The 14,589-nt window shown below is 49.7% G+C and overlaps 1 protein-coding gene across 1 annotated transcript in view; it reads right to left on the reverse strand.

Moving 5' to 3' along the window:
- The window catches only part of evpla (envoplakin a), a 76,359-nt gene that overhangs the window by 6,207 nt on the left and 55,563 nt on the right, over window positions 1-14,589 (reverse strand). The window contains exons 19-21 of the mRNA XM_055653979.1: window positions 10,657-10,943; window positions 9,780-10,040; window positions 3,620-3,776 (exon numbers count right to left, since the gene is read on the reverse strand). Coding sequence (XP_055509954.1) covers window positions 3,620-3,776; window positions 9,780-10,040; window positions 10,657-10,943 — 705 coding nt within the window. The remainder of the gene's footprint in view (window positions 1-3,619; window positions 3,777-9,779; window positions 10,041-10,656; window positions 10,944-14,589) is intronic.

Genomic DNA, 14,589 nt, shown 5'->3' on the forward strand with positions numbered 1-14,589 from the left:
GTGGGAAATTGAGCATCTGGAAATCTGCGAGTATTGGGCACGAATCAAAAGGCAGAAAGGCAGCCAGTCATCAGGCACAGAGTTTTATAGATATATAGATAGATGAGCTGACAGAGGAGTTAGTTGATGCAGGTACTATAACAACATTTAAAAGACAGGTCCATGGATAAGAGAGGTTTAGTGGGATAAGGGCCAAACATGGACATTTTGGACAGGCAGAGGTGGGGCGTTCGATTCATGTTTCCATGTTGTATGACTTTATGAGTCTGACTAAAATGTTATTGAATCTGTTTCATCAGCTGTTCAAGCAGGTCATAACAATGGGTGACCTAAATCACCCATAACCGTTGCCCAGGACCGTTGGTGAGCAGTGGAGGAGGGTCAGGGCGGTGAGTATATAAATCGGGCGCGGGGCTTGTTTTCACAGAGGCCCAGGACCGTTGGTGAGCAGTGGAGGAGGGTTGTTTTCACAGAGGCCCAGGACCGTTGGTGAGCAGTGGAGGAGGGTCAGGGCGGTGAGTATATAAATCGGGCGCGGGGCTTGTTTTCACAGAGGCCCAGGACCGCTGGTGAGCAGTGGAGGAGGGTCAGGGTGGTGAGTATATAAATCGGGCGCGGGGCCTGTTTTCACAGAGGCCCAGGACCGTTGGAGAGCAGTCGAGGAGGGTCAGGGCTTTTACCAAAATCCGTAACGTTCCACACTCCATAGTGAGGGTTCTGGTGGAAGCCGCTGATTGGTGGAAGCAGACTAGAGGAAGCAGCTGATTGGGTGCAACATCAGGTTAGCATTTGTGCTTTCTGGTTAAAGGGGCAGTGCTTTAGTTAAGGTACAGTGGGTTAAAGGTGCAGTGCTTTAGTAAAGGTACAGTGAGCCAAGGGTACAGTGGGCTAAAGGTACAGTGCTTTTTGTTTATATAATAAAGGTGCAGTTTAAAGGTCACGAGGGAGCAGCTGTTGTGAGTCAGATACCTGCTGATTTCTCCCAGCAGTTTCTATTGTATTATACTGGTATCAGATCCAGGGTAAGGCGGGAGAATGACAGTCAGAGCAGTATACTGTTCTGGATGTCAGATGTGGGAGGTCATGGTGTCGGATGGCCCTCCAGACGTCCACATCTGCACCAGGTGCAGCGAGATGGGGCTCCTAAGGGACCGTATTAGGATCCTGGAGCAGCAGCTCGATGACCTCGCTCTGATCAGGGAGAGTGAGGAGGTCATAGAGGGGAGTTATAGAGAGGTGGTCACTCCAAAACCACGGGAGAGAGACATGTGGGTCACGTTAAGGAAGGGCAAGGGGCAGAGGCAGGAACGAGTGAGTACTCCAATGTCGGTACACCTCGCAAATAAGTACTCCTGTTTGAGTACGGATGGGGGTGACAGCCTACCCGGGGGTAGTGACAGCGGACGGGCCTCCAGCACAGAGACCGGCCCTGTTGCTCCAAAAGCTAGGGAAAAAAAGAGGGCAATAGTAATTGGGGACTCTATTGTTAGGGGGTTGGATAGGCGATTCTGTGGATGCAGTCGGGAGACCAGGATGGTGGTCTGCCTCCCTGGTGCCAAGGTCTCGAACGTGTCTCAACACATCCAAGATATCCTTAAATCAGAGGGAGAGGAGCCTGAGGTCGTGGTACATATAGGTACCAATGACATAGGAAAAAAAAGGGAAGAGGTCCTGAAGGGAGGATTTAGGGAGTTGGGAGGAGAGTTAAGAAAAAGGACCAAAAAGGTAACAATCTCAGGATTACTGCCTGTGCCACGCGACAGTAAGAGTAGGAATGGAGCGAGGTGGAGGATAAATGCGTGGCTGAAAGACTGGTGCAGAGGGCAGGGATTCAAGTTCCTGGATCATTGGGACTTCTTTTGGGGAAGGTGGGACCTGTACAGAAAGGATGGGTTGCACTTGAACCCGAGGGGGACCAATATCCTAGCGGGGAAATTTGCAAAGGCAGCTGGGGAGACTTTAAACTAGAATGGTTGGGGCGAGGGACTCAAATAGCGAAAGGTAGTAGACAGAATGGGAGGCAGGAAGCAGAAATGGGAAGCACTCGGACACAAGAGGAGAAAGGAAAAAAAGAAAATAAACAGAGAATAAGAGACGGGGGTTTTCTTAAATGTGCATATTTTAATGCTAGGAGCATTGTAAGAAAGGTGGATGAGCTTAGAGTCTGGATAGACACCTGGAAGGATGATGTTGTGGCGAGCAGTGAAACGTGGTTGCAGGAGGGCTGTGATTGGAAACTAAATATTCCAGGATTTCGTTTGCTTCAGGTGTGATAGAATTGGAGGGGGCAAGAGGTGGAGGTGGTGCATTGCTAGTCAAGGAAGATATTACAGCAGTGCTTTGGCAGGATAGATTGGAGGGCTCATCTAGGGAGGCTATTTGGGTGGAATTGAGAAGTGGGAAAGGTGTAGCAACACTTATAGGGTGTATATATAGACCGCCAAACGGGGACGAGAATTGGAAGAGCAAATATGTAAGCGAACGAGAGATATAGAGATATAGTAGTAAGCCAAAGGTAGTGATTGTGGGAGATTTCAACTTTCCACACATAGACTGGGAAACACATTCTGTAAATGGGCTGGATGGGTTGGAGTTTTGTAAAATGTTGTGCAGGATAGTTTTTTTGCAGCAATACATAGAGGTACCTACTAGAGGAGGGGCAGTGCTGGACCTCCTGTTAGGAAATGAGATTGAATAGACTGGGCAAGGGGCATGAGGTAGGCGTTGGGAGGTAACTTCGGGTCCAGTGATCACAATACCATTAGTCTTTCAATATAATATGGAGAGGGTCCTTAGAACGAACTCAGAACTGGACCTAGGGTTGAGATTTTTGATTGGAGAAAGGCTAACTTTGATGCGATGCGAGATGATTTAAAAGGAGTGAACTGGGACATTTTGTTTTATGGGAAAGATGTAGAAGAGAAATGGAGGACATTTAAAGGGGAAATTTTAAGAGTACAGAATCTTTAGGTTCCTGTTCGGGACTTTGAAAGATGAAACAGTAAAAATTGGAAAGAGAGCCCTGGTTTTTCAAGGGAAATTGGACATCTTGTTCGTTAGGGAATAAGAGGGCAGATCTACAATAGGAACTATAGGCAGCATGAAGTCTTAAATAGACAGTAGAGCTGGAGGAGTTTCCTTTGAGGCCATATGTAAAAAAGATTCTAAGAAAGTAGAAATTAGAAAGCTAAAAGAAGAGTATGATGGATGCTTTGCAAGTTAATATGGTAAAGGGACTTTAAGCTAACTCCAAGGGTTCTAATGTGATATATTCCTAGCAAAAGTGATAACGGAGGGATATAAATGGTCATTGGAGATTTGGAACAGAGACAGAGTTGCTGTGAACAGCCTATCGAGAGAATAGGGATGAGCATGGAGGGCATGTGGGGATGATTGCACGGAAGGTTTTTTTATAACCGGTACTTCACCCAAGAGAAAGGATGATTGTAATTATGGATGGCGGTAAAGGAACATAAAATAGCTATCGGCATAGGATATAGGATGCGGAGTCATGGTAAAAAGAAGTACCCTCGGGACGATGGGAAATAGTGAAAATTTGTGTTCAGATGGATAAGTGGCTCAGGTCTTGAAGGATATTTTTTTTTTTCTAGATATTTACCTTTGAGGGAAGTTAGTGTCGAAATGGCCCGGGGGCTCCTGAACAGCAAATATTTCAAATGTCATTAGTAAACGGGAACCTGTCCCCCGGCCTCCGAGGATTGGCGTACTGCGGGCATGTTGTTTCCATTGTTTATAAACGGTTCTAACGAGTAAACCTGCAATTACAGATCCTGTTAGTTTTGACTTGACTTCAGTTGTTGGGCAAATTAATGGAAAAGATACTTAGAGATAATATATTATAAGCCCTTCTAAATAACAGGGTCTGATTAGGAACAGTCAACATGGATTTGTTGCAACTGGAAGGTCATGTGTTGACTAATCATCTTCTTTTTTTGAAGAGGTTACTAGGGAAATTGGACGAGGGTAAACGCACTGGATCTCGGTATGGACTTTACGCAGAGGACTTATAGTAAAGGCGCCTGTGGAACAAGGTTTCCTCATGGCATGGAGATGTTGGTTAAGCAAGGTAATACTGTTGGTGTAGATTGCAGGAATACAAAATGGATTCAACAGTGGCTGAATGGGAGAATGCCAGAGGGTAATGGTGGATGGCTGTTTGTCAGGTTGTAGGCCGGTGACTAGTGGGTGCCTCAGGGATCTGTTGTTGGGTCGCTTTGTTGTTTGTCATGTACATCAATGATCTGGATGAAGGTGTGGTAAATGTTTCAGTATACCAAGATTCGGGGGTGTTGTGATAATAAGCTTAGTATTCAATTCATTCACCCAATGGTTGTTATTCTGGATTTATGAGAAGTTTCATTTCCGTATTTATATTCAGAGTGATTTTTGTTTCCATTTGGGCCATTGAAAAATGGGCTGAAAAGATGGCAGATGGATTTTTAATGCTGATAAATGTGAGGTGCTCACCTTTTTGCAGTAACAAATCAAATAGGACGTACATGGTAAATGGTAGGGAATTGAAGATTGTAGTTGAACAGAGGGATCTGGTATAACCGTGCATATTTCCTTGAAGGTGGAATCTCATGTAGATAGGGTGGTAAAGAAAGCTTTTGGTGTGCTGGCCTTTATTAATCAGAGCATTGAGTATAGAAGCTGGGATGTAATGTTAAAATTGTACAAGGCATGGGTGGAGACCAATCTCTGGAGTATGTGTAGACTAATTTTTGGTCGCCTCAATTTTTAGGAAGGCTATGTCAACAAAATAGAGAGAGGTACCAGAGGAGATTTACTAAAGGTTTTGTGCCTGGTTTTCAACACTAAGTTACAGAGATAGGTTTGAATAGTTTAGTGTCTTTATTCCTCTGCAGAGGTTAGCATAAAGTTAAGGGGGGACGCTGTAGAGGTCTTTTAAATGATGAAGGGATAGACAGAGTTGATTGTTGGACAGCTGCTGAATGGAACTAGTGAAGATAGCCATGACAATTATGAATGGCGGTGGACCTAAGGGACTGAATGTTATCGCGGTTGGACATATAGCCGAGGATGGCCATGAGGCGGGTCCTGACTTTACTCCCTAGATGGTGAGGGAATAGTGGTTTCCGTGGTGGGTGGGATATTGAGTAGAATTCTGTCCATGTCCTTAGAAGTGTGTGAATAGCGATGAGAGCGATTGGCGTATGAGCAGTTATAAATTGGAGAGCTATGTGGTGAGAAAGGGAATGGATGTTTATGGTATACACAGGCAAGAAGAGACACGAGGGAGAATTTGAGAGTTTTGTGTCTGATGGAGTGTATGGCCCGTGTGTACGTGGGTGAGCTAGTCTACAGGACGTGTCTTGCGAGTGCTGGCATATGTTGGTAAACATTGCGGCATCTGCGCAGAAAGGTTCAGACAAATGATGTAGCCCGCGTGTTGACTGTCGTCGACTTAATTGGGAGAGTGCGATGGAGAGACCTCAGACCTCTGGTCCGAGACAGTCACCTCAAAGAGTAGAGAATATACAAATACTTACATTGATGGTGTATACCTTCTGACTGTTATGTGAGCGAGAGAGAGATTGAATGACCTTGTTAACTGTATGTCCATGTTAGACAGAGGGAGAAGGGAGAGAGAGGACTAGAGAGAGACAGTGAAGACAGAGAGGCGATCTGAGAGAGAGCACGTGAAGAGAGAGCCCTTGAATCAGATAGATAGAGGGAGCGTAGGTAGAGAGAAGAGCTTGTGTGTAGATGCGAGTCCTTTAAATGCAGAGCCAATTGATTATAGAAGCTGCGGATGTTGAGATGTTAAAATTATTGTACAAGAGATTGGTGAGACCAAATCTGGAGTACGAGACTAATGTGTGGTGGCCCAAGGACTGAGACGGTTCAGAAATTGTGTTCTGGAGAGAGAGGGAGAGAGAAGGAGAAATGGTTGTGTGTGAGAGAGACAACTGGCAGCTGTGAGTATTCTGTAAGCGTCGTGTGTGTGTCCTGTTAGTCTGTTTCGCTAGATACGGTGGTAGTGTGTGTGTGTGTGGTGCTGGAGTTCTGTAAGATGAGTGTGAGAGGATGATTTTTGAGTTTGATCCATGCCACATAAACTTTTTTTTCTTTTGACGAATGATAGAGACGGAGACGATTTTCAACGCGAGACGAGAGCTTCATATGTTAGTGTCCGAACAAGCCGAGACATAGAGATAAATAGAGGGAGACAGTATATCCCTGAGGAGAGAGAGAGAGAGTGGGACAAAGAGACTAGAGCGACTCATTAAAGAGATAATTGAGACAGAGAGAGAGGGGAGGGAGAGAGGGGGAGAGTGAGTAGAGATACGTGCGAGCTATAGATAGGGGAGACATACGGTCGATCCTAAGAGAGAGAGGTAAAGTGTCAGCGAGTGATAGAGAGAATGAATTTGACATTTCTAGGGAAGGAGATGTGAGATGGAGAGAGATTAGCGAGACATGTGAAGTACGATAGGTGTAGGGGCACAGATGACTGAAGGGACGGGAGAAACTACTACCGATACAGAGGGAGGGAGAATTAAGAAAACGAGAGCGCCAGAGAGAGAGCTGCCTACTCATTGTCAAGTGCATTCTCACTGGAGGTTAATTTAGGTAAATGTATATACCTGAATGGCCCGTTCATAGATTCACCATACATAAAGTATATATGTAAGCAACAATCTGTACATATAGTGTGTGTACTATATGTTTTTCTTTTCTCTTCGGGCGTGATGTCACAAATGTCTCTGAGAAATGAAGGCGCTTTGAAAAAACACCTGAAAGTTCTGCCCTGCGGTGTGGTAGGGCTGTGGTGCAGGATAACCCTGACCTGGTGCGCTTCAATCCATGCGCTGCTGATCAAGGTCCCTTGAGCTTTGGCTGGCACTGATTAAATACCCCTTGTCCATTGTCCCGTTCCCTTCCCCTCTGCCTGTTACTACTCCCCCCTCCTCCCTCGGCGGCTCTGCTCTCTCGCTCGCTTTTGCATCGCCACAGAACCTGCCTACACCTTTGCGTACAGCGCACTTTACTCGTCCTGGCCCCTTCGAAGGTCCGTCTCCATTCAAGATGCACGCAGAGTCACGATTCCATGTGCAGGCACGCACGTGCATCCCTGTGCATCTCCTCCACACCTTCATCCCGTATTGTCTTCTATCCTGCTCTCTATGGGCCTCTCCTCTCTCCTTCCCTCGTTCGGTCTACCTCCCGCAGTCTTCTCCTCGCTCCTCCCCCCCCTCCCTTCGGTCCCACTCACTCTCTCCCCTCCTCTCTTCTCCCTCCCTATCCCCCTCCATTCCCCGTCCCCGATTTCTCCTCCCCCTCTGCCCCCCCTTATCCCCCCGAATCGCGTCTTCTCCCCGCTCTCCTCTCTCCCCTCTCTCTCTCCTCCCCCCCTCATACTCTGTTTGTCCTCTTCGATTCAGGTAGTCCCGTCTCCCTCCCTTCTCTTCTCTCTCCACCTAGCCTGCCCCTCTCTGCTTCCTCAGCCTCCTTCCGCCTCACCCCTCACCCCTAGCTTCACCTCCTCTCTCCCTCCGCTCCCCATTCTCCTTCCCTCATCTCTCCTCCCCTCTCACCCTCCCTCCTAACCCCCTTTTTCCCCCCCCCCCCCCCCCCCTCCCACACCCCCTACCCTCTGCCCTCACTGTACTGCCCTTGCTCCCCTCTCCCCCTCTCAGCACTCCCCCTGTGTCGTCGCCTCCTTGCCGTCCCCCTATTATACCTTTCCCCCCCCTCACCCACCCTCCTTCCCGTCCTCTCCAGCCCCCTCTCCCTCTTTCCCCTCTCCCATCTTGTCTCTGTCTCTGTCTTTCTTCTTTTTTTTGGTTTTTTCTTTTTCCCCTTTTTGTTCCTTTCCGCTGTCTCGCGCTGGCCCTCACATCCTCTACCCCCTGGCCCCCGTCCATCTTCTATGTGACCTCATGAGTTTCTGGGTCGAGGCGGCATAGAGAGACACAAGGCAAGGCGTAACTGAGCGTTGAGTGCTGGGGGGGGGGGGATAGTGAGCCTGGGTCGAACGTTGCCTGCGCTTTTTGTCTCCTCCTGTTACCCTCCCCCCCATCTAATCACACGCGTGGTGGACAACCAGACCTATCTCATTGGCCAGTGTGACGCCGTGTCGTGGTCACATGTCGAAGAGGGCTATCGCCTTGCTCCAGTAACAGTGTTTCACCTGTCCCATCGCGTTCGCGCGGTGAGGGGGGGGGATAGCTGGGTATGGATGTTCACCGTGCCCCGTACATTTTGCTACCCATCTGGACCTCTCAGGGGTGAAATGGTTTGTCAGAACGGTTCCGAGGATACTGAAATACCCTATTGATCTAGGTCTATTATAGTCTTTCCCCGTACTCATACTCCTGGTTACTCGCGTTCTGTAAGGCAGAGTAAGTGCAAACGCCCCTCCTTACTTCGCGAGTTCTTATGTATTTCATGTTCACTCCCGGGTCCACGCGTCGTGTCTGCTAAACATTTCACTTGACGATGTCCTCCACTCCCCGTTGGTCTTATCATATCCTTGCGTGCTCGTACATCTTTCCCCCCAAGTATATCCCCACCAAATCATGAGTCGTCAGAAAGCTGGTGCGACATACGCTCATAATGCCTTGCTCTCATCCGCACCTTACCGTCTCGGGCACCGGACAAAGCTGCGTGCAGAGTCATATGCACCACAGTGGGGAGCATTTACACACCATCGCGCCTCCCTTGATTCCCTTCCGATCCTCTCATAGTGTGGCATCGCTTCATCTTTGCCGTTGCACCTCTAAAAATCTGACAGCCTGTGCCATTGGCACGATAGTTCACTCTAAAAAAGTGTGTGGGCAGGGCTGGCGATTTAATATAGAGTGTCACTGTCCTGATCACATTTAACATACAGAATATCACTACGAATAGCTCCACCGTGCAGTATGACGCCACGATTGCGTTACACTGTTCGTAAACATGACGCTCTTAAAAAACAATCGTCGGTGAGTTACCCATTTCTACTTGGACACCATCATCAGGCTGCGCCAGGTGGGCAGCACCACCGCAGGCCCCGGCCCGATTCGCCTTTCTGCAGCAACGTCCCACAATGTCGCCCGAGCGGTGGAGAGTCATCCAGGTTTGTTGGCGTCACCAAACACCAGGCGCTGGACGGGGTCACAAGTCTAGCCTTTGTCCGTCCTCATCCAGTCCCTCTTTCGCGCCCTGCGCGGCCGGGCGTCCCGCGCTCCGTCCGCGGCTCCGTTAGGTAACACAGGGGCGGCGCTAATGATTCATAGCGTGCGTACCCGTGCTCTGGGGAATAGAACGGGGCTGGTGTTGTCAAGTTTCGGGCGGTCTCAGCTCTGCGCACGGGGGTGCTGCGCGCTCTACGAGCCTGGTGCTCGACCGGCGGGAGCCAGAGAGGAGGGCGTGTACGTGGGGCAGTGCTCCGGTTCCGCGGCGTTGATGGCGGGGCGCGTAAAACACTGCGACGAAGTAATCACCAGTAAGGGAAGGAGCTGTGCGCCGCCAGGGACGGGCCGAACAGGTCAGTCAACCTGAAACCATCGCGTCCCCTCATGGCGGGGCCGTCTCGCCACTACCCTGCTACTGTCTTTGACCGATCTACCAGTCGCTCCTAGCAGCATCTTCCTATCCGTTCCACATGGCACTCAGTGGCATGGCTTGCGAGTCACGCAAGGAACCCGCTGGTCACATCTGCTAGCCGGAAAGCAAGGCGCCCTGTTGAGCCTACTCGGGCCCAACCGCTCACGGAACCTCGAGACGGGCGTGCCATCAATAGGTCTCACGTAGCGACGCTTCGTCGCTCACTCCCCCCAGCACGGGGTCGTGGGCACCGGCGTGGCCGATGCCGGGGCCTGAGTGCGTGTGAAGCCTCGCGGCGGCGTTACCCGGTCGGAAAGCAGAGGCCCGCGGAAGAGCGCCGAGCCAGGCAACGGGCGGCGGAGCAGGCGGAGAAAGCGCAAGAAGGGGGAAAAGGTTCGGGCCGGCGGAAGCGGTGAGGCGAGGGAAGGGGCTGACGCCGGTGGGGAGAATCACCAAGGCAGACCCTGTAGGAGAACTGGTTGAAATTCCCCAAATGTCAATGACTCTACCTGCATCTTCGACCTTGCTCTAAAGGTCTTTCGGAGATGACGGCACGAGGTCTTCCCCCCCCCCCCCCTCTGATTCGTCCGTCTCTTTCGTCTGTGATATATTCACCTATTTCTTAAACAACCAAGAGGAAATCAACATGGTGAAAGCACGGGGCTCTTCAACAGGACATATAGAAAAGGGATACTACACACAGGAACAGACTGCCTTCCAGGCCACTATCATATCTGCCTCCACCTACCGGACCCTGGCAGTGAGTTGCCAGACAAAAAGTAGTTTGGGGGGCGTGCAGTGCTGTTCTCCGCAAACCAAGAAAACCTTCGATTCCACTGTCTAAAGTGGCTTGTACTGGCGTGTGGCGTCCTAAAGAAATATTCACTAATCGCTAAACCCCTCCTGTCCTAATACTCGTAGTGCACTATTGTCACCCTTCACCCCATGACACTATATAGAAACTCGTATTTATCCTGAGGGACGGGTGTTCCTGGTGTCAAGAGTAGTCGGGTGTTTAAAAACGAGTAGCCGTAGGGGCATAAGCCAGTGTGGTGACACAGGGGATGACTGCGTACTAACAGACGTCATCTTCGAGCGACTTCATCCAGGTCAAGCCTTTGTTCCCCAGCATATCCGCTGCGCCGTGCCTCGTCGGGCGCCGGGCGGCACGTGGGGATCGCCGCATCCCGCGTCCCGCCGTGGTGTTCGCACCCACCACTCTCCCGTTGTGCTCGACCGCTCCGGCGGCCCCGGGTGCCTCGCGGGCGCGCGGCTTAAACGCACCTTCGCTCTGCGCCCCGGCCTCGTCTGCACCAACTGTTCCGCATTCCTTCCTGCTCTCTGGTCGGATCTGCCCGCCGCCGGCCCTGCGCACCCCGGTCAGTGCTCAGCCCCCGCTAGCGCCGGGAAGGTTGGCCGGCCGCGCCCTCTACCACCACCCATCGGCCTCACCCATATGCTGGCTGAGCGCGGGCCCGTAAAGTCGGCGGGTTGTGCGTTGTGGGGATACATAGCTCTCTTCGTCTCTGCTGGACCGACAACCAGTCCTTGCCAGCAGAAAGGAAATGCGGTTACGTGTATGCGGGCTAGAAACCCTTCTCCGTAAATATTGACCTGTGGCCCGCCTATCACCGTTGCGCCCATGTGCGCCCCCCCCGCCTCGCTCATACCTAAAATCCGTCTAGCCCATCACGTCTTTCCTCCCCCCGCCACCTAGCGGCTCACTTTGATGTCCTCGGAAGATACACAAGCAGCCTTCCTACTGATCACTCACTTTTTTTTTAATGACTGATTCTCACACCTGATGAGGTGTCACAAAACTGACGGCCATATTAACAGGAAGAACTTACGGATCAGGGACTAGCCTTGACGCGACCCCTCTGTCCTTTCCCCCTCCACCCCTCAACGAATCCCGGCCTTGGACCGTGTGGCTGATAGCCTGCTTCCCGACACCGACGTGCAATTGCGCTGGCCTGACACCACTCCAGACGGTTGACTGGACACCCGGGCGGTTTGGGGATTGTGCCACAACGGCAACCTGTCGCCGTGGACACCCGCTGCCCCCTTACTCTGCTTCTCTCGCCCTGTCAGCTTTTGGCCACTCATTGGACTACGGCCCACGCGACTGGCTCCCTCACTCTAATAGTGCATCGTTCCACATGTAAATGACGGTCTTCTGTGGATTATCCCAAAGTCTTCACGCACGACAGCATGATCGCTTCCCCAGCCCACTTCGTTCTAAGGCCCCCTGCCCTATATCTTCTTTAGTGGAGCCATCGTGTCAGTGCTCCGGTCCGAATAGGGTCCCCGACAGACCGTGTGACTCCGCTTTCTTATATTTCTCTTCGGTTCGTGTCCGTTTCCAAGGGGAGATTGTCCCCCCATCTTCTCACTTGGCACCTCTTGGCTAACTAGCGCCCCCTGTGGGTGGTGTCAGGGGTCAGCTGCGTCGGCGTGTAGCTGGCGGCATGGGCTCAGTGCGTATAGCCAAGCTGCCCAACGTGTGCTCCGGTCTTCACCCCGTTGACTTTCTCTTCGACCTGATCGTCGCTCTCTGCATTATACACCTCTGTGTTGGCCTGCTTCTATCCCCTCTCCCCTCCTCTCTCTCTCGCCCCTGTTGTGGCGTCGCTAACCCGTTGGACTACGCACACAGCGCGCCCGTGGCTAACAGTCGTCTCTATAATCTACAATTTCCCGTTGTAAGCCTTAGTCCCAAGATCACTCTATGCCAAGCTCTGGTTTGCTTTAATGAGGTGTAGGTAGCCCACTGTGGAGGTTCAGGCCTCGCAAATATTGTGTGCTTGCCACTTTGTTTTAGCACAGATGAGAGCGTAGTCCTATCAAGAGATGATTGACAATTTGCTTCTTTGTTCTTTAGAGCGCAGAAGACTATATCCACACATAAGATCCTAGTGAGGCTTGACAACATAAATGCTGCAATGTTTTTACCAGTGTAAGAGCCACAATCTAGGGAACATTGCTACAAAATAAGGGTCCAGTAATTTAAAACCAAAATGCATAGAAATTACTTATCTCGTGGGTCATAGAGTCATACCTTGTGGAAACAGGCCCTTTGGCCCAACTTGCTGATATTGACCTGTGCTAGTCCAATCTGCCGGTATTTGGCCCATATTGTTCTAAACCTATCCTATCCATAAACCTATCCTATCCATATACCTGTCCACTTAAAGGTCATTCCATATACCTACCACACTTTGTGCAAGAAAGTTGCCCATTAGGTTCCTATTAAATCTTTTCCTCCTTACTTTAAACCAAAGTCCTCTGGTTCTTGATTCCCTTACTCTGAGTAAAAGACTGCATTTACCCTAATCATCCTCTCATGGTATTATACACTTCTATAAGATCATCCTTCATCCTCCTGTGCTCCAAGGAATAAAGTCCTAGCCTGCTCAACTTCTCTCTGTAGATCAATACAATATAATACAAACTTTTATTCCATATCATTTGAAATTCACTGAGTCTCAAACGAAACAAGGGGTCACAGTTTAAGGGTAAGGGGGGGAATCTTTTAGGACCGAGATGAGGAAAACTATTTCACACAGAGAGTGGTGAATCTCTGGAATTCTCTGCCGCAGAAGGTAGTTGAGGCCAGTTCATTGGCTATATTTAAGAGGGAGTTAGATGTGGCCCTTGTGGCTAAAGGGATCAGGGGGTATGGAGAGAAGGCAGGAACAGGATACTGAGTTGGATGATCAGCCATGATCATATTGAATGGCGGTGCAGGCTCGAAGGGCCGAATGGCCTACTCCTGCACCTATTTTCTATGTTTCTATGAAACTCAGTTTCCACAGCCATACAAACAAAGACAATTCCTACAAGACATACACACAATTTAATTTACACAAACATCCATCACAGTGAATCTTCTCTTCATTGTGATGGAAGGTAAAGTATTTTCAAAGATCAGGCCCTCGAGTCCTGTCAACATCCTCGTACCTTCTCTGCACCCTTTCCAGCTTAACAGCATCTTTCCTATGATAAACACAAAGTGCTGGAGTCCAGCAGCAAAGGATAGGTGACATTTTTTTTCCATCTCCACTCCTTTCCAACTTCCGCACAGACCACCACCTCTGCCATTCACTCATCCATTCCCACCCAAACCACTGTCTCCCCAGGTACTTTCCCCTGCAACCACAGGTGATGCAACACCTATTCTTATACCTCCTTCCTTCATTTCATCCAAGGACTCCGGCAGTCCTTCCAGGTGAGGTAGAGGTACTTCCTCTAACCTCATTTACTGCAGCCGGTGTTCTCGATGTACATCAGTGAGATCAAACATAGACTCGGCGACTGTTTCGCTGAACACTTAAGCCGATGCTTATGGGATTTCCCGGTTGCCATCCATTTCAACGCCCCTTCCCATTCTGAACATTCTGTCCTGGCTCTTCTCCATTGAGGCTACACACAAATTGGTGGCACCACAGCTCATATTTTTGCTTGGGTAGCTTACAACCCAGCAGAACAAAGTAGAATTCTTTAATTTGAAGTAATTTCTGCTAATACCCTCCCCTTCCTCCTCCATTTCACCATTTCCACTGTTCAACACATTTGTATCCCTCTTGAGGTAAAAATTTTCCTAGCCAACAATGGGCCTCTCAGGGCTCCAACCTACCTGAGGTCATTTGTGGCCGGCCCTGATCGGTCCTGTACTTTTCTCATCTCCAGCACATCATCATTGTTTCAGACTGAAGAAGGGTCCCGACCCAAAACGTCACCTATCCTGTTACTCCATAGAAGCTGCCTGGCCCGTTTTTGTGACTATCTTTGGTGTAAACCAGCATCTGCAGTTGTTTTATTTTTTACTGTTTCAACATCTTTCCTATAGTAGGCTGACCAAAACTGAACAGAACACTTCAAATGTAGCCTCACCAATGTCTTGTACAACTGTGACATGATCTCCCAACCTTTATACTCAATACTGAATGAAGAAGACCAATAATGAAATATATATGAGGTGCCGAAAGCTTTCTTGGTCATCCTGTCTACCTG

This window comes from Leucoraja erinacea, chromosome 23, assembly GCF_028641065.1.
Source record: "Leucoraja erinacea ecotype New England chromosome 23, Leri_hhj_1, whole genome shotgun sequence".
NCBI lineage: Eukaryota > Metazoa > Chordata > Chondrichthyes > Rajiformes > Rajidae > Leucoraja > Leucoraja erinaceus.